Source organism: Nanorana parkeri, unplaced genomic scaffold (genome assembly GCF_000935625.1).
Source record: "Nanorana parkeri isolate BGI_ZX_2015 unplaced genomic scaffold, ASM93562v1 scaffold17, whole genome shotgun sequence".
Classification (NCBI taxonomy): domain Eukaryota; kingdom Metazoa; phylum Chordata; class Amphibia; order Anura; family Dicroglossidae; genus Nanorana; species Nanorana parkeri.
The window spans coordinates 1634075-1654309 of record NW_017306285.1 but is presented as its reverse complement, the minus strand read 5'-3'; the positions used below and the strand labels follow the sequence as shown (position 1 = coordinate 1654309).

At 41.2% G+C, this 20235-nt stretch overlaps 1 protein-coding gene across 1 annotated transcript in view; it reads left to right on the top strand.

The window, feature by feature from the left end:
* Positions 1 to 19399, top strand: part of GATA5 (GATA binding protein 5) — a 34765-nt gene extending 15366 nt beyond the window's left edge. The window contains exons 3-7 of the mRNA XM_018559886.1: positions 4996 to 5165; positions 15401 to 15526; positions 17381 to 17465; positions 17687 to 17808; positions 18833 to 19399. Of these exons, the coding sequence (XP_018415388.1) occupies positions 4996 to 5165; positions 15401 to 15526; positions 17381 to 17465; positions 17687 to 17808; positions 18833 to 18985 (656 nt within the window). The 3' untranslated portion in view covers positions 18986 to 19399. The remainder of the gene's footprint in view (positions 1 to 4995; positions 5166 to 15400; positions 15527 to 17380; positions 17466 to 17686; positions 17809 to 18832) is intronic.
* The last annotated feature ends 836 nt before the right edge of the window (positions 19400 to 20235 follow it).

Sequence of the window (20235 nt, the reverse complement as noted above, 5' to 3'; positions counted from 1 at the left end):
CTCACTTAATACATGCTAAGGAGAGAACGCTTGGCCGCGGAGCACATTTTTCTTGTAGCACACAGAAAATATTGTCCTCCTGTACACTGGAGTCAGGTCACCCCCTTCACCCAAATAGTGATTACAGCATTTAGCATTAGGTAGAGTGCAGCTGACATGTGACAGCAATGTGAATGCGCAATGTGCCTAGTGTGTGGTGGTGGGGAGGTTGAGTATGGCGTTTATTAAAGCCGTACCTAGAAACACACTTCTGAATAATCTGACAGTTGCCACATCTATCCCTCACTTCCACAAGCAGGCTCAGACTTTGATCATGACCTTGTTGTTGGCAATATCTATTTTAGTTGTACCAGTTGCCTAGCAAAGTCCTTCCATTTCGGCTTCTTAGGTTGTGTTATATCTTTTCAATGTGGTGTAAGATATACTGTATAGTCTTATCAACTTGAGTTAATGTTTTCAAAACCGTATTTCATATTTGCCTATTACATATGTAGGCTCTGCTTCCTGTTTTGCAGTCCTACACAGTGGCTGTGCTTTCCTGCCCTTTCCCATTAGGCAAGCCTGTGAGTGAGCTGACCCACTGAGAGCAGCACAGCCCATGTCTGTCTGATCTCTTATCTCAACAGGGGGATGGCAGTGAAATGCAGAGCTCCCTCTAGTGGTTTACCTACAGGTTTCTAACTCCAGGCCGGATTTATTTTAACCCTAGCAGTGGGGCTACCCCGACACTGCAAGGGTTAAGTGCATATTTTTGTCTAGGTGCTAAAAATAAAAGTTATACTCACCCGATCCTAGGAGTCGGCTTGCTCTCTGAAGCCTCTCTCCCTTTCCTCTACAACAGTCTAAAGTCCCATCAATCATCACATTATATACATAATATGCACAGTGTATAGACGAGGGGACGCTGAGGACCATTCCAGTGCTGCAGGGTAGGTGGGGACATGTTTCAAGGGCCGAAGTAGCAGGTAGCCAACTCAGTGGTTGGGGTGAGTATAGCACCTAGACAAAAACAGGCACTTAACTATTGCAGTGCAAGGGTAACCAACCCCACTGCAAGGGTTAGGAACACCTTTGCCCAGAGTTCTTTATAAATAAAAACATGAAAGAGCAATGTTAAAATGTAAGAATTACATCAAAAATGATATTAGCAATGACAACAAACTCTTGTGTACACTGGAAATATACAATAGGAAATGTTTAAGTTCATATCAAAATCCTGCTACCGTACTTCCCCTTAAAATGGATTGAATAATGACTGGTGTTTTCTGTATCAATGATTTGTATGACATCTTCAAGATAACAAGTGAAGTGTGTGAAGTGAACCGTGTTTGAGAGATACGGCATAATAAGGATAGCCAAGTGATTGGGGCCTCTTTGTATGATCGTCATGTTCTCCGGACACATAGGGATCACTCCTAAAATCCTATTTGGTCCCTTACTAGAACTGATCCAGAGTTTGAATGTATGGGCTTGTGTTAAGGACTTTAGATTGTACGTGGCAGGGACTGTCCTGAGTGTTTCTAGGTATTCTGTAAAGCACTGCGTTATCTGACCAGGACTGAATTTAAAGTTTGTTTTATCTTTGGATAGCAATAAACTGGCCATACACCAGTAGAATTGTGATCGGAAAAGTTGTTTTAGGAACATGTCTTCAATTCTCTAATAATTAATGAGGTCACATTGCCGATCGTTTTCAACTGTGGTGATGAAAAAAATGAAAGGAGCGTGATGGAACATTTTTCTCAAATGGATGAATGAAGTTCCCACAGTGAATGTGTTTTTCATTCCATTTATTCCATTCATTGCAAAATCTAATCACCCAAATTACATTTGTCAAGTCTCTGATCACATTATCGAATGTCCTTTAGATTGTAAGCCCTCACGGGCAGGGCCCTCCTTACCATCTTGTCTTGAATTGTATTGTAATTGTCTTCCTTATATTGTATGTATTATATATGTTCTATGGGATTTTTCTTCTGAATGTTAATATAAAAATCTAGCATTGTATATCCAGCTTAAGGAACGGTTAGAGCCCCTGTCAGGTTAATATTGCTGTTTCAACTAGGGAGATTCACTTTCTTTATTAGTCTTGGTGACCACTGAAAGGGAAGAAAAAAATCCGTCAGGGTTATTCACAAAAGGGTGAAGAGTTTGGAATAGGCCGGAGAAGTGAACAATCCAGATAATTTTTTCAAATCAGCTATGTTGTCCTAGATTGTTCCCTTCTCCAAACTCTTCACCCTTCTGTGAATAACCCTGGAAAATGTTGAGATGTCACCAGGACAGGAATAGAGGAGATGTCTTCCAGTAGGGAGATTTTTTCTCACTTCCTGTTGTATCTACAGGACAGGAACTAAACGGAAATCTCCAAATGGCAAAAACAAAATTCTTAACCATTTACTAATCAATTTAAAATACTGAAGGCATTGGATATATTTTAAACATGAGAAATAAAGTAACTAGTCTATTGAGTTAGTGTTGTATTATCATTGAAGTGTCTCTGCAGATTATATAAAATGTTACTCAGGATTTTCCCACAGTGTAATAAATATACAATCCTTGTTTGTGAGAGTAATAATCTACGCAAACTTGTGACCGCCGTGAGTCAGGAACGGGCAGTTATAGACACAGAATTTTGCTGGTCAGGGAAGGGTTATTTCAGTGGGAGAAATACAAATGGTTGTTGTTGGCTATAAGTTTTCTTTTTTTTGCTGTTTCTGGTCACTAGTTAACATCTAATATCTGAATATATACAATATGCAAATGTTTCATGTGTTATTTAATAGAGAACTATCTGTCTTCATAGAATGAGCAAAACATCTATTTTCCCAGAAACTGATCTGAGGCATTACCTTGGCCTCTGAGTATTTCCTGCCCCCCAAGTCCCATACTACGCTGAGACAAACTTCAAAATGGCATTTGTTTGCCATGTACACCCCAGTTTGTCAGACGCACAAAGGTTATTTACGACTGTTAAAACCGCAGCAAAAATGCAGCCCAGAACTTATGGCCGAGTAAAAGTTCTGTCTCTGTAAAAGAAAACTTTATAGCTTTCCAAATATTTGAAAAATATATTTGTCATTATTCATTCCTTGGATAGGAAGGGGCGGGGGGGCTGTAGTCTTTTCTCAGATTATTAAGATACATATGTGAAAGTGATCAGCTGCTTGTAAATTAAATTATCAGTGTATCATTGTATTTTAAGTGTTGTTTCTTTGTATTGCGTGCAAATATTGTGTACAATGTGTACGCACACAAGGGAATCGTATGCTAGGTACATACTGCGTTGTGTGCTTGCTTAGCTTTGCTGCACAATGACTGTACCTTGATGATTGACTAATCTCACTGCAAGTGTACCAGACAGGGGCTACCAGGCAATCTGTGCTCTCCATTAAGATCTACCTACTGCTAGACACATGATCAACGCCTCAGTTGAGGAAGCTCGAGAGTGGGGTTTTTGTGCTTGTGGCTAGAGATGAGCTCCAAGCCTGAGTTTCTCCGAGCCCAGAAGGTGTTCCACCTGAACACGGAATGATTTATTTCCATGCCGCCCAATCAGCTGCTGCCTGGCATATCCCCACCCGCAACTTGACGTAAGCAAAGGGAGGGGATGCAGTGACATCTTTGACCTTATATGGCTGCATGCCTATATTTGGTTACATTTACCTAATATTGCTATACGGTCATATTAGGTAAATTATGTCAGCACAAGCATCCCGCCCCTTTACAATTAAATGCGGGGCGGGGAATCCCGGTCAGCAACTGCTGGGTGTAAGTTCCAGTGGTACTTCCTTTTTTAAAAGAGCTCAGCTTTCCCTGAAAATAGAAGAGTAATGCAATGGTATTGCTGATATTTGCTTCTTTAATGTGTAATGTGTGTAGGGTCTCTTTAATGTGACACTTTTGACAAGTCATGGGCTTGTAACATACTGCAAGGATCAAAGTCTTAAAAGCAATCTGCATCACCCATAGCAGGCAATCAGGGTTCATGGTGCACTGGTGTGACTTCAGTCAAGTCCTATCTTGTTTCTGTGGTCTACTGTACTTTGCACAATGGATTATACATACTAATGCGGTACATGTGTTGGTGCAATGTGGTTCCATTCATTCGCAATGGTCCCCCAAATCACCTTGCTGATGGACTGATGTGTGTAGAGATTAAAAGGAACATCCATGGGAAATGCCATAATAAATATGCTATATTTTTGCCATATTAAATAACTCTTGAAGAAGACAAGCAGAGCATTGCTAGGAGGTTGTTGTAATCCCCAACCTGTCCGTCTATCTCCCACCTTGACTGCCTTTAGGGGTACCCTAAAGACTCATCTCTTCAGGGAAGCCTATCCCACCTCAACCTAACTGCTTAACCATCACATTCTCATACAATTCATCCACACACAGCTACCTCCTCATGTATCACTTCCCCCTCTCTTTTAGATTGTAAGCCCTCAGGGGCAGGGCCCTCCTCACCACCTTATCTTGAATTGTATTGTGATTGTAATATCTTCCTTATATTGTAAAGCGCTGCACAAACTGTTGGCGCTATATAAATTCTGTATAATAATAATAATCACAGACCAATGACCACTTTTGTCTCTTGTTTTCTCACCAAAGAAGAGTTGGCTTTCAGTTCACTATCGTCATACACAAATATAATGTGACTGTACCTAATCTTCCACTAAAGATACATACAGCAGGGTGGTGGAAGATCCTCTTTCATTAGTAGAGCTGAATTTCATATTCCTGCCTCAGACCTGCACATCTTCTGAGGAGGGAGGAGGAGGGATAGCCAGACACAGCAACAAATGTTGAAATCCCCGTAGATTGCATTTAACCATAGGAGAACCATAGAAGTGAGAGATTCAGAAAACGGGTGAATTATGTCTTTGGGTGGAAGGCTTCGCTATCTTTGGGTGGGGGGCTTTGCTAACAGTCTTATCTGCTGTAAAAGTTCAAAATTGTCCTGTGACATCTAATCGCTGTAATTCTCCACAGAATTCTTCGAAGATTTCCATGCCGAGGGCAGGGAATGCGTCAACTGCGGCGCGATGTCTACACCTCTGTGGAGACGGGATGGCACTGGACACTACCTGTGTAATGCCTGCGGACTGTACCACAAAATGAATGGAATCAACAGGCCACTTGTGAAGCCTCAGAAAAGGCTGGTAAGAGACCCCCTTTATGTTGTAAGAACTAGGGTAGAAGAATGGGATTTGTTTTGCAGATTTCAGCCCAGTGCTTTGATCTCCTAAGGAAAACCTGTAAGAAAAAAAACAGGGGGACAGCCATCGCTGACTTCATTTAAAGGTGTAGTCTCTATGGCTGTCATCTTGACTTTGCCTACCTATTGAGGGCCAGGGATGAGTGCAGATACTGTGATAAATTGCTGCATTCACTGACACCAGGGTGTCGGCCTTTTCTTATGGTATAGTAGTGATCAATGGGGGAAATCCAGTTTGTCTACTTGGTTCTTCCTCTAAGACCAGTTTGTATGGCTTGCCTTGTGACCACTGACATACAGTGTAACGATTACCCCATCCAACGAAAATCTGGGTTTTAGTCTAGTCTTAAGTCTAAAGTTGTCCTACAATACACGAAAGCGATAAAGTTTACACAAATATAGTCACTTGCTAGTCCCAGAAGTGTCCAACATTGAAAATAAAGCTTGTCCAGCATGCTGGAAAACCTCCACCACCATACAGCTATGTTTTCCTATACATGTAACGATCATACACGCAGGCCAAATACATTTTTGAAGGGTTGTCACCCAAAATGCTCACTACGCACCTGTGGTGACAACCGATCAGTCTAGGTCTCCCGTGTTGGGTTTTTATGTAGTTATATTTGGTGAATATACTCCATAATATAACCAAGAAAGGCATATGATGTTCCTGCCTCAGTGTGGAGTACATTGTACTGTAGAAGAATTGCTGCAGTGTTCTATAGCTTCTATTACTCTAAAAGCGAGCTGCTTTTAGCGCTTTACACAAGATGGGGGAGGGGTCCACGGTATACCTTTGAAACGACAGTTGCTTTAGATTAACACCACGAATTGCAGATTTTCTCCGAGGTGCTAGATATTTTCCATATAGATTGATGTGTGAGGCTAATGAGGTTGTCAAGGGCAGTGATCTGGAAAAGCTGCAGTCTATAAAATCGCTTTCTTAAGTCCCCTCCTGAGCATTAGTGACGTTGTTATGAGCTTCTGGAGAATCCATCGACATTTAATGCAATGCAGCAAAGAGCAGCAACAATAGGCCTTGTATGAAGGGCGTATGAAGAGCGTATGAAGGGAATAAAAAAGGTTGGGTTGAATTTCTTTTATTATCTAACCTGTGCCAGGAAGATGTCAGCTGGAATTTGATTGGTTGCTATAGAAAATACAGACTTTTCAGACACTTTTTTTTAGGCATGAAACTATTTTTAGCAACAAAGGTATACCATAGCCAGTTGTAGAATGTTTACACGGCCTGACTTCTGAGTTAAACAGACTTTCACCCTAGCATTCCTCTTGTGCCCATGGATGCCAGGTAATCCGAATCACCATCCCATTCAGTATCCATGACCATGGATGACCCTAAGTCTGAGTTACGCTGCCCAATGTAGTTGTATGAGAGTGAGGTTGCACAGAATTATGTGACAAGTGGTCCACCCAGAAACACCTTAAAAAGTCTGCTGAATCTTGCTACACTGGAATGTTTATAACTTAAAGGAGAACTATGGGGCAACGTTTTTTTTCCATAGTTCTCTGTTGGGTCACGGGAGGACATATACCCAAAACTCAGCATATGCTGAGAGCACCGCAGCTGGGATAGATCCCGACAATTCTGTCCAGATCCACCCAGCTGACTGATTGACAGCTGGCTCTTCCTATCTAGAGGCAGAGCCAGCTATGTCCGCCCCCTCCCCTGTCTGTCCCTCCAGTCAGCGCTGTAGGATCGGAGAAGGGAATCCCTGTGGCGAGCGGTACCTGACAGTCACCGCTCCCTGCAGGGAAGTCGAGCGGATCGACGGTATGTGTTCGCTGACTTCCCTAACAATAAAGCCGACGTGTAACAGTTTCAATGTCACACGTCGGCTCTAACTATGAGGATGAGTGTAATTCCCTCACCCCCAAAGTTCTCATTTAACTAAAAAGATGACAATGTTTGCTGGGTGGCATTAGCAGCTCAGTGATTTTATCTGCTGCTTGGAGGTGCAGTTTCAGTCATATACACACCGAAATGCAGGTGGTGGTAGAATTACACAATTTGAACTTTGCAGGGAGATCAGAGTTTAGATTGACCGATTCCCCCGAGTCAGCAGTAACCACATGTCTATATACCAAGGCTTTTACTTATGAGGGCAGCCTTGGAAGGAGTCTGCAGCAGCATTTTCCCTAGGAAAGGTAAGCATTTCATCCTTTCTAGTATTCATTTATCCATCCCAGCAAGTCTGTTACAGCTTTATTGTAAGATTTTAGCCCACGTTAATTATGATCGGTCGTCTGAACAGGCCAATAGTAGCCTGAAAACACAAATTTGCCAGGAAGTGCAGTTTTTTGGTAGAAGTGATCTTGTATTTCTCTTCAGCCAAAAAAAACCCTCTTTTCTCTTCCTCCTAACAAATTTTGTAATTCACATTCCCAGTATTTCTGATTTGCTGAAGAGTGTAGCCTAACGCTGGGATGGTGCGACTCCATTGTGCGTGTGTGGGAATTGCATCATTACTGGCTGCACAATGTGCCAAAAGAGGAAGGCGGTGGCAGCAGCAAGAAAAGCTCCCACAAATATGGCTGTGGATCAGTGCAGGGAATGCAAAACTGTCATGTCATAGAAATTGCTCCCGCCGCACCTCTCCCACCCTGTAGTTCCACTTTAACATGTGTACTGCTGTGTGCTGCGCTCACTTAAAAGATATCGTCACCTTGCCCATGCAAGGCACATAATGAGGCACTTTGACTTTTGCAGCCCAGGCCTTTCTTCTTTTACAACTCCAATCCAATTAGTCCTGTGCACCGATGATCACATACGCGTTCCATACATCCAGCACCACTGTGTGCTGATTGTATACTAAGTCAATACAGTAATCAGGAAACACAAAGTAGATCTAATACAATGACGATATAAGGAAACATACTGTCTGCAGCGGGAAGACAGATACTGTTTAACTAATACAGCACAAACAATGGAAACATTATACTAACTGATTATAAAGCCAACAGGTACAAGGCAATGACATATTGGAAGAAATCAGTGGCATAGCGCAGCAGCTATTGAAAGAGTCCCTCCTGCTGGATGCTGTTACTGAGTACATATGTCTGAAGGCCCTTCCTGTCAACAATTAAAAAAAAGGGATGTACCATTACTTAGCGGGTAAAAAAATATACTATAATATACTTTTCGAGTACCAATGCCGATACTTGCCATTTTCATGAGAACTACCCGGGTTGCTGCGGTTGCAGCTGGGACCGGGCTCTGGCACTCCACCACTGTCCTGAAATCATTAGTCTGTATTGTTTTAGACAAACTGTCACATGACAATAAACAAAAATGTATCAGTACTCGTACTTGCAAAACTGGTATCGGTGCATCACTTATGTATATGTATAAAAAAAAAATCATACATTAAAACAGAGATGTACAAATCCCAGGAGCTCCGTGCGCTCCTTACAAATGACAGCTGCCTCCTAACTTCTGAGTTTTTCTCTAGTCTAGCCTTGGAGCTGGCAAAGTATCGGTACATGTACTGAGTACTGTACTTGGTATTGGTGCATCCCTAATGATTACCTCTATACCAGCTTAGTTTGTTTCAAGCCTCCCTGGCGTCACTTATCATCATGTTAATAGTAATCAGGAACTTTAAATATAATTTGCAGGCAAAGGAACAATGGAATAAAACACAGTAAATGGGGAATATGAATGAATCATGAAGCCACGGGATAAAATAAACAGTACAGTTGTCTTTGAAAGCCCATTTATAATGAAAAAAAGAACTGGTACGATTATTCAGAGAGGAGTGATGCCTTCAGAGGGATCCTTTTGTGTTAGAAATATGGAAGTTGCCATTACTGATTTGTTTTTTATGGCGGTGCTGTCATGTTTATTCTGATTACCTTGTGATGGGATAATGCACGCTGGTCTCACAGACACTCCTAACATATGATGAGAGATCGCTCTTGTTACATTTTATTACGTGTCTCTTTTCAGCTCACAAACTTTTCAACAACCAGTTGTTTTTGCTAACTCGGTTCTACTGTAATTGGCTTTTTCTCTTTCAGCACATATTTATTGAAAATCTTACAGGTTAACAAAACATTTCTGTGTACAGAGAGCATTACAGGTAATACAAAGGCATCTGTCAGTGACACCAACGAAAGACATTAGGGGGGAATTTATCAAAACTGGAGCAGACAGATTCTGGAGCAGTTGCCCATAGTAACCAATCAGCTTCTTTCTTCTGTTTGTTCAGTTAAGCTTTGAAAATGAAAGAGAGAAGCTGATTGGTTGCCATTGGCAACTGCTCCAGATTCTGTCTGCTCCCGTTATGATAAATTCCCCTCATAGTATCATGCGTGTTCCCTGAGAGGGAGATATTCATCTCACACAAATTGTAGCACAGTAGCTGCCAGAAAACGGGGTGTTAACAGAGCTCGACAGATAGCCCATGGTAACATTCATTGTTACAGGAAAAGAAAGACCTACAGGTGCAGGAACAGATAGAAGTCTGTTTCAAACAGCACAATCCCCCTGACATAGAAATCCCATAAATTGAGCTATCCAGTGAACAAGTAATTCAATATTGTGTAATATATCAAAAATATTTTAATTAAACATAGAACGGTATAAAGGTAAATACTGCGATACTCCTTTTTCCCCGTTTTGCATATATATTTAGAAGTCTGTTTCACCCCTTGTCCAGGGTCAGTTAGTATCCTGATCTGTATGATATATATTATATGGGAGGACAAGGACGGTGAGTGCGTAATTCTTTAAAGGATAAATCCACCTTTTCCAAACATTAAGGAAATGCATAATTCATAATATATTAAAAAAGTGCATTTCTTTAATTTTTGCATTCAAGCCGGGAAAGCATCGTGATTGTGATCACTCGATCACAGCTGCAGAGCTCAGACTTCAGCCCATTCTCTCCGAGGCAGAGCTCCATACTGAGGTACAGAGTTTCAGTTAGGAGAGATGGGGGAAGCACCGGCTGGACTTCAAATTGCTTTAAATCACCTCATGCAGCGTCCAGCCGTCCTCGCTCTAGGTAGATCTAGGAATATGGGCAGCTCTACCTAAAGCGTGGACACTGTATGAGGTGATTTAATGCAGTTTGAAGTCCAGCCGTCCTTCCCCTCATCTCTCCAAACTGAAACTCAGTACTGAGCTCTGCCTCGGAGAGAATCTGCAGAAGTCTGAGCTCTGTAGCCCTGATCGAGTGATCACAATTGCAATGCTTTCCAGGCTTGAATGCAAATATTAAAGAAATGCATACTTTTTATATAGATTAATTATAAGTTTCTTTAATTTTTGCAAAAGGTGAGCTTATCCTTTAACCTAGCCATATACTTCAAAAATCAAGCAGTGTGTTGCCCCCCATCAGCACCCCTGAGTTCAACAAAAGGCAGACAAAGACAGTGACTGTGCAGGTATTCTGACAAAAAGACACCCGCCGCTGTCAGAATACAATAGCCTGGCTATAACATATTAGAAGCACTGATAACATGCAAGGACTGCACAGAGAAAGATAAGGATCCATGTGGGGACCACTACACTATTAAACAGTCCAAATGAAATGAAACAGTTTTGCAGGGATAGTTGCATAAAGAGTAATGAAAGGGCCTGCAATACTTAGCTTTTCTGGAAACATTTGCTCCAAGCTCCCTTCAGTGTGACTAGAAGCCAAGGCCTTTGGTCACATGATCATTTCTAAAAGGTGAAGGACCATCCTGATGAAACTGTCTTTCAGATCACACAATCTAATGGCCAGGCTTTTGGGTATAAGTGGAGCGTTGGAGGCAACTTGGAGCACCATTTTTTCTCAGAAGAGGCAAGTTTTTTTAGTCTTTCTGTTCTTAATAAATGAACCCATCACGATGATTAAAGTATCTGTATATTTATTTTTATTTGATCTACTTTTTAGTGTATAATGAATGCCCCCACATGAAAAGAGTTCATTCATTCAAGTTGTTTAATACAAATGTTCACATTCACATGTATCAACCAGAGACAGTCCAGAAAATCATAATAGAACCTCATATTTGTTCGACCGATGCGCTGTTCTTTTTAATATAAACAAGCGGCCCAGTTCAAAGTTAGAGAGCGAGGTTCTTGCAGACAAGGTCAGAACGTTGCCAGGGAAATGTGACCGGCCCCCTTTCGTTTAAAGTAAACTGAGAGGAAATTAGGAGTAAAATATGGTTGTTCTTCTGTCCTTGACAAGCCCCTGGGCCTTGCCATCGTCCATCACTAGCGCTGGAGATTTAGGGTTGAGGGAGGAACATTTGCAGAGACAATATTTTTGGAAGCAGCTAATGGAGCCTCTGCCTTTCTCTGCCTGTCTCCAGTTCTGGAGCTGCCAGTTGATGAAGGATTAACCCCTTCCTGGGCCCGTAAAGTCTTGCAGACCTTTCAACAAAAAAGATTAGAAATGAATCTGCTCTTACACAGTGACACTTGATACTTGCAGATTGCCAAACCAGGAGTCATTATCAAGAGTTTGTTTATTTTTTTTACCTTTTCTTTTTAGCTTTCAAAATCTGCTGTAGTACTTGAGAGCCAGTACAGATGGGGTCCAAAAGGGGTGTTTAGTGGACCACTCTTACCTTCTTCTTGACCACTCTTACCTTCTTCCTGACCGCTCTTACCTTCTTGGCTGCTCTTACCTTTTTGGCCGCTCTTACCTTCTTCTTGAAAGTAAATGTTCACTGGCTCAATACACACAAGCGTTTTTTGGCTCAATATACACGAGCAGCGTGTTTGTCACGTTGTGTGGTCTGTTCAGCTTCAAAAAGTGGCGTTTCAGTGTTTGGCAGACATTGATGCCATATCCCCAGTTCATGTCAATGGACCCCTTGCACAGGACAGTGCAGGAATACACAAGATCTGACTATAATTATGTTGATGAGTTTGTGTATATAAAGGGTTACTGGTATGTCCGCTTATTAATTAATTATGCATTGTCAATTGGTTGTTTTCAGTAAATAACCAACGTCCTACTTGTTCCCACACAAAAAAAAGTTTGGCCTGCAAAGCAATTTGATTTAATACATTAAAGTACTACTAAAGACGGGGCACTTTTTTACCTTAATGCATTCTCTGCAAATGTAAAAAAAATAAAGGTTTAATATCACTTTGAATACTGTACTTAGACAGCAAAATATCTGGTTACTTGGATGAGGTGCCTTGTGCCTGTCAGCCCTTAAAACCCTATTACAGTAACTATAGTATTGTATAACACAGCCCCAGCAACACTCCCAATGAGCTGCCACCTATGTACAACATAAAACAAAGATCAGTGGCACACAATGGATTATCCTAAAATGTTACTAGCTATGTATGATTTTTCAGTAGGCTGTGGGTGGATTTATAACAGTCTGTGCATTCTGCACTGCTATGACCTATTGCTGCAGATGACCAAATTGCTGATGTTCTCCCTACTGCCCAGTCCAAAGTTCTGATCATCTCATTCAGGAAAATGTGACACCATAAGCATTTTCTATATCATTGTCCATCCAGCATCCAAGCTTGGATAGGTCCAGGCCAGATCCAGATTTCTGTAGATGGGTTTGGTCATCTCAGAAAAAATAGTAATTTCAAGACCTCATGTATAAAAGAAGAAGAAAGGAAAGTATAAAAATTGGCAATCATAACCAGATTCAAGGAACCACAATTCTGCTGCTATGAGAGAGGTCATACTTGCTGATGTATTTGAGCATCGGTTGCATTAAAGTTGCATTAACACCCCAGTATTAAAGTGTTACAACCCCAGTCAGATGGTTATTGCTGTGTCTGTCCCTGCTGGGGAGAGGATCTCTTTTTATTTGTCCTTGTGCCCCTGGGGCAGAAAGTGATAGCAAAATCCAATTTCTTTCTTCTTCATTGAGGGACACAGAATTCTGAGACAATTAGGTTATACTGCCGCACACAAGAGGATTTGGACAATAGGAAACAAAAAACAGTGACTAACCTGGTATAACCCCTTCCAATCCCAGCATGCCTCAGTTTTTTGATAGTGTCCTAAGAGGATGAATGTGTTTTCTCTAGTGAGAAAAGTTTAGCCATTTATACTGACTATTTTTCCTTTTTTCAAAATTCATCAACATTCTGCATGAGCTGGTCTCTTTATGCAGCTTTTCAGATTAGCGTGTCCTCAGCATTAGCTTTAGAAGCCGTACCTGGACCCTGCTGGATGATAGAGGAGCCTGTCTGGAATGTGACCTTGGAGCACTGGGTTCCTCATTGTAGTGCTGTGTGTACTGTGTTGGTTAGTCGCGGAGCACTTCTCAGGCCTATAGCCATGGCACAGCCTCTGGTGTGAACCTTTGTGGGCCAACCATCGGGAGCTACATTGTTTATTTGGGGTGCCATTATTATCCTTATTTCCTGTTGGTTCACCACCACTGAGGAACTGAATTCTGTGTTACTAGGTGGAGCGTCACATGTTCCCGCCATTCAATGTGAAGCAGCAACTTCCCACCACTGTTCCTTATTGCAAAACCATTTCACCTCAGTTAGCCATTGCTATGGACTTGAGAGACAGCGGTCTTTCTGAATCAGAGATTCCTACAATGCTAAAAGCTAAGAAGCCCACTTCCTGCAAGGTCTATCATGGACATAGAAGTCATAATTCACGTGGCGTAAGGAAAAATGCTTACATTGTCACTCCGTGGACTTTAAATTTTGTTCTCTTGGCTCTTAAAAAAACAGCTATTTGAATTAATCAGGCATATTCCCCTTTCCACTTTTAAGCTGACCATACACTCCTACACACTCAGCCAAATTTCTACTGACTGGGCTGAAATTCAAGCTGTAGGTGGCCCTGCTGACACCACCACGCTCAACATGGATGAAGGAATCTGTTTCAGCCAGCTGTGTGCGTGTATGGCCAGCTTTACATTAGAGTGATTTTCCCTCACTTCCTGTCCCAGAGAGAAAGTGAGGGAAAATCTGCAACCGGGGCACAGACAGAAATGCAAATCTAACAGGGGTTCTAGACTTCCCCCTACTTTACAAAAAAAAACAACAAAGTTCTGCATTTGTTGCCGTTGGATTGTTCTTCTCACTTCCTGTTTGCTAAAACATTGCCAGAAAGAAGGTCCCCACTGTATCCAAAACTAAGGAAAAAAGTTTTTGACTCGACTTATATTTTAGCTACTCTATCCAAAATGGAAAAAAAGGTTTGGCTTCACATGCACTTTAATGTCTTATAGAGCTCCCAGCCAGAATTCCCAGACCAAATCCTGCAGCATTCTCCATACTGTAACATAAATAAGAAGGAACAAAAAATGGAGAGCGAGATCCTCTTGTAATGGCTGCAACAAGTCCTTCTTTGCTGTTTTAATTTGCCTATTACAAAAAAAGTGCCTCCATACAGTTAACAGATTAACGTCACACCATTCTTCATTGCTATAAAGTTACACAGTGTTGCCATAGCAAAATCACAAGGAAAAATGAGGTGTGATGGTGTTGCACGGCCGAGGCTGTATTTTTTCTCTTTTTCCACCATTTTTCTTTCCAGTTTCTCATTGTGAAGTGACACATTCTCATGAACAAGTCCGCTAAATCAGAGTTAACCATGTTGTAATGCGGCTTTCCATGCATTCGCTATGATTTGTTGCTTGCTTTAGGGTTACGCGGTTGTTTTAGATCAGTAAAGTATGTTATATATTAAAGGAGATGTAAACCCGTACTGGATAACATTTAGTTTTCTCTGTGTGTCAATAGCAATTAACAATAACAAGTAACAATTGTCATGTGTTTTTATCTATTAAATACTGTTTTCCTATTTTTGTCATTATTTTCACATCTCAGTAATGCACATCTCCTTTTAGCTACTTCCTGTCTTCATGAACTCGCTCCAGCATTGATTACGCATCATTGCTCTGGACCATCAGTGGGCCATAGCTAGGCAATGTGTGTGTTGGCATGCCTGGTTTTAGCTTCCACCAGGGATGCGTGTGTCAGGGTGACAAGGCAGGAGCCCGGTTAGTAGACAGTTGTCATTACATAACAAGCATAGCAGGGTCACTAGGTATTATTTCAATGAAAGCTATAGATTTAAAAAGATTAAAAATTACTTTTGGAAATAACATAACCAGGTTAAAGCTTATATGTGATTGGGTTTAAATGTACATTAAACAAACAGGGCCTTACAGGAAGAAACTCAGTTGCTTATTAAGCTCTCTCTTTTCCTGCAGTCTTCCTCTCGACGCGCTGGACTCTGCTGTACAAATTGCCACACGACCACCACAACCTTGTGGAGGCGAAACTCGGAAGGAGAACCAGTATGCAACGCCTGTGGCCTTTACATGAAACTTCACGGGGTAAGAGTGTGGGCCACAAGTGGGCTCTAAAGGTTGTTTTACAACCTTTAGTTCAAAGATTACATTTTAAATGTATTTCCTTAAAAAACAAATCCGTATTTCTTTCCCATTTTTTTAAACAACGTCCAGTGCTTTCTAGAAGATCATCTTGACCTTAAGGGTAGCAATTATGTTTCTTCTCATTGTTGATTGGGCTTCTACTGGAGTGCATTGCTCCCTTCAAAACATTCTTACATCCAGTTACAGAGCTTCCACATTATTGTGGAAAAAACACAACCTAACACCAATCACCTCTTCTTACAATCAGTGTAGAAGCCACACTTGCTTTATATACATATCTATTATGGAAAGATAAATATGTAATTTTAATCTGTACTCTGCCAAACTTCTGTTGATAGTTCAGTCACTTTAAGAGGAAACGTTGCCAATTGTCACATGCTTCTTTCAGTAAGTGTTTCAAGGTTGGTACAAAATGACTGTAGTCAGCCGTTTGGATAACTTACCTTTTCCCATATCTTTCATATATCCTACCAACATTCCATGTTTTCAAGTTTCCTTACAAATGTGGAAGGGGAGTAGTTTAGAATGCTGGAGTTTTGGACCTGGCAGTCCAGTGCAGATGTTTTTAGCAAATGCCATTGGCAACAAGAACAAGTTTAAAAAATTGTTCCCATGTGCCTGGATCCCTTAGCCTAACCTAACACTTCAGTTGAGCCTAACACAAAATACCTACAGGGTTATTCACAAAAGGGTGAAGAGTTTGGAGAAGGCAGGAGAAGGTTACAATCTAGGACAACATAGATGAACTATAGCTGAGCCTAACCTAACACTTCAGTTGTGCCTAACACAAAATGCCTACAGGGTTATTCACAAAAGGGTGAAGAGTTTGGAGAAGGCAGGAGAAGTGAACAACCTAGGACAACATAGCTGATCTGGAAAGTGAGCTGAATTGGAGAATTTTTCCAAAACAGCAATTTTGTCCTAGATTGTTCACTTCTCCGGCCTTCTCCAAACTCTTCACCCTTTAGTGAATAACCCTGTTAGTCTGAAACCTAACTTTCTCATACCTATTTAGAGGGTGAGATGACAAGAGGGCTTTCCATTCACCTCTAGTCCAGACACAGGTAGTGAGAGGGCACAGAGTGGCACGCCGGCCAGGAGTCCGATGTACAGAAGCTAACTTCTACTGGAAGACTTTACTGCAAAGTGATCATGCAAACTGAAGGAGAAGGAAGGTTTCTAAGGAGAAGCAGTCTGAAAGGCAGCTGGCAGAAATACTGGAGCACACAGCAAGCTGAGGGTGTAGTCTGAAACAGGCGGTAGTCGGTAGCTGAGAAGACAGAAGGTAGGGTTGTGGTCAGCAGGCAGGCCGAGGTCATACTGGGAGCCAGCAGAGATAAGCCGTGGTCAGGAACTAGCCCAGGTGACACCAATCAAAAGCAGAGATAAGCTGTGGTCAGGAACTTGAATTTGGCATCTGTGCCTATTCGCTTGTGCCCCCTTGCCTGCATGAATCAGTGTGCTCGTGCAAATGTGCATGCACATGTAAGTGGCTTGCAACGCTCCTTGTCATAAGAGCTTCAGCAGGTGATCTAGCTAACTGCAGTATTTGAACAAAATTGGACCTGTTTGCGGGGTTTGAGGACAAGTTTGGGAAAAAGTGAACACTTTAGGGAGAGACAGTTAAATATGAAGACAAAGAAAAAAAAAGTATTTGGTCATTTTTTCTATATTGGCAATATAATTCACAAAGTCCCTTTGCTTTAATCACAATCCACTAAATAGTGAAACAGTAAATTTAGTGTTACCCTAAACCACTGCAGAAATGTCATAAAAAATGTAATTTTGTTTTAGGTTGCTCGTCCTCTAGCCATGAAGAAAGAAATCATACAGACACGAAAGAGGAAGCCCAAAAGCTTAAAAGGAAAGACTTCCACAGGTAACCAAATACATCCAGGCTATAGAATGAATTCTCAATACTAAATTGGTCTTCAACTCAAAACCACAAAATATTGTTTGTCTATTCCTCTACTTTTATGTGTATTTTATTTAAATTCTTCAAATTGTTCTCCTGATGCACTTTTTCTACAGTATTGTGTGTATGGCATGTTTTAGCTTTTGATGCTCCATCTCTTATTACAACCCGGTATGTGTTTCCAGGGTCATCAGCTTCAGCTAACACCTCACCATCTTCAGTTACAACAGACACCACACCGGTATTAAAAACAGAACATGCTCTGTCTGTACAGTACACAGGGCAGGGGATGGGAGCTTCTTCCCAGGTAAGATACCCCAAAATAATAGTAGGTAGCTTTATTTTTTCCCATTAATAATTTTATTTTTTAACCTGTACAGAAAATTACTTCTGGAATCTGATTGCTAGGAACAGCATAAACACCCTTCACTTCCCCCAGTTTTAGAACAGTCTTGTAATATTTGTATTATTATTATTAATATTTAATTGTTCTAGTACATGAGAGCAGCGTCATTGTGCATAATATATTATAAAATCATAGCTAGTATATGCCAGAAAAATTAACAAGTAATGCAAGTAATGTTTGCTGTTGTGTAAATAAATATGCATAACTAAAAAGGACACACAAACCTAATGTGTAACAATGAAAGTTTACATTTTTTGTTTGATTATGTTAAATAGAAGGCAGCATATCTAATAAGTAAAAAAAAACCTGTCATAGGAAAATGTAAAAAAATAAATAAAAGGCATGATGGTACCCACCCATAGCAGTACCCAAATAATAATGTTTCAGTATGGAATTACACATGATGCGGCGGTGTCCCTTGCACCTCCTGTCCAGCAATCCCTGGAGTTGAGACAAGATAAGCAGGAGCTTTGAGAAGCAGGAGTGCCTGTAGCTGGCTCAGATGCAGCAGGGTCAGAGACAAGCCAAAGGTCAAACACAGCCAGGCAGCGCAGGTACACAGGGAGTAAGCCAGGAACAAAGTTGTAAAGCAAGCCAAGGCCAAGCACAGCCGGGCAGAGAAGGTACAAAACAGCAACCAGGAAGCATAGTCAGCATACAAAGCCGGAGCCAGGAGATTGAGATATTGCAGAGTCAAAACAAGCCAGGTCGAATTACAGGAGAAGCGCACAGGTCAGGTCACAGGAAGCAGAAGCTTAGCTATGTGCACACGCAGATCCACGTGCATTATTGCATGCACAATTTTCCTGACACCAACTCTGAACTTCTATCATAAGCAAACTCCTTTTCTTACCTCTGGTTAATCTGCTCTGCTAGCGTTATAGCACCAATGGTCTCACATATTATTATTTTTTTTTATTTATAGGGTCATAGCCAAACAGATGATCTTGTACCTGGGTCCCATGAGCTAAAATTTATTTCAGATGAATATCCCTTCAGTCAAACTGGCTTGAGCCAACAGTCGGGACTTAATGTTCCCCTCCGTCAGGACTCATGGTGTGCACTAGCTCTTGCTTAAATTAAAACTGCTTTGGAGCAGTGAGACAGTTGTGTCTGAACTAGGCCTGTGCCAACGGGGCTTTTCTCAGCAAAATACTATAAAGCGAAACAAGATGGGAACTTCGGGGTTACAATCAATGGCTGCGGGTCTGGAAACCTCAGAAAGAACAGGCGCTGCTGGTATGAAATCTGGTGTTCCCAATATCCTACACCTCAGGAGGAGAAGACCACTTTCCCCCGAAGGAGAACGTAGCGTCTTGTATGAGATCCAGAAGGTGATGGGACATGGTCAGGACAATCACAGATAACAGAAAATTATTCGCAATTTGCCTTTTTTGGAAGCCTTAAATTGTCACGGCTACAGGGGAATCTTCTTAACCAAATTCCTTGATGTCTTCGACAATCAAAAGCAAAAAAAAACAAACCAAATTTCGGTTCTCGAAACTGGAGATTATCAATGACAGAAGCACAACTTCAGCCCTCAGGACGATAAAATAAAAGGAAGGTGTTTCTAACCGTTTGAAAAGACATTTTGCCAAGTACTGATGACTTCCCTTTTCATACCTTAAGTGCAATTGGTTTCACTTTCCAATAAAGAGTGAAAATGTGGTGCAGAGATAAAATTATTTTATCTAACAATTGGCACAAAGTCGTGTGCACTTTTATTCCTGTAAATTACAATTTGTTTTTCTCTTCAGTCCAGGTTTATTGTAATAATTGATGATTTATAAAATGTCGGTCTAAGGCAAAGCTCAGAATGTGTAGTAGTTTTCTTGTTTAAAAGTTTTGGTTAATCCCTGAGGGGGAATGCCATCCAGCACTTAAACCGTGGAATTCTTTCTTTGGGTTTGGTATTTCGAAGTCCTCAATAGAGCCTTTCGTCGTGTTGCATGTGCCGGGTAGGTTGCTGGTTGGCTTGTTGTACCAAAAATCATTGAAAATGTGAATCTTTCACAAGAACTTCTGCCTAAAAGGATGTAAGAGAATGGAGAAATTCTGATGACGCTGGCCTTAGCTGGTGCATGAGTGTGCCTTCCATTCAAAATGGTTTTGCCCGACATCATAATGACTAAAGAGGTTTTGCAGGACAGGTCAGAAAGAGGTTGTCATGTGGAGTGCAAACCTTGATCAAAACAATGTGCTTGGTATAAGTTTGAGTGTGTGATTAGATTAAAAAAAAAAACACTGCCTTTCTTTTAAATCTCATTTTGGTTCTCTGATTTCTTAATTTTTCTCTTCTCTTTAAAAGGAGATTGGATGAGGCCTGAT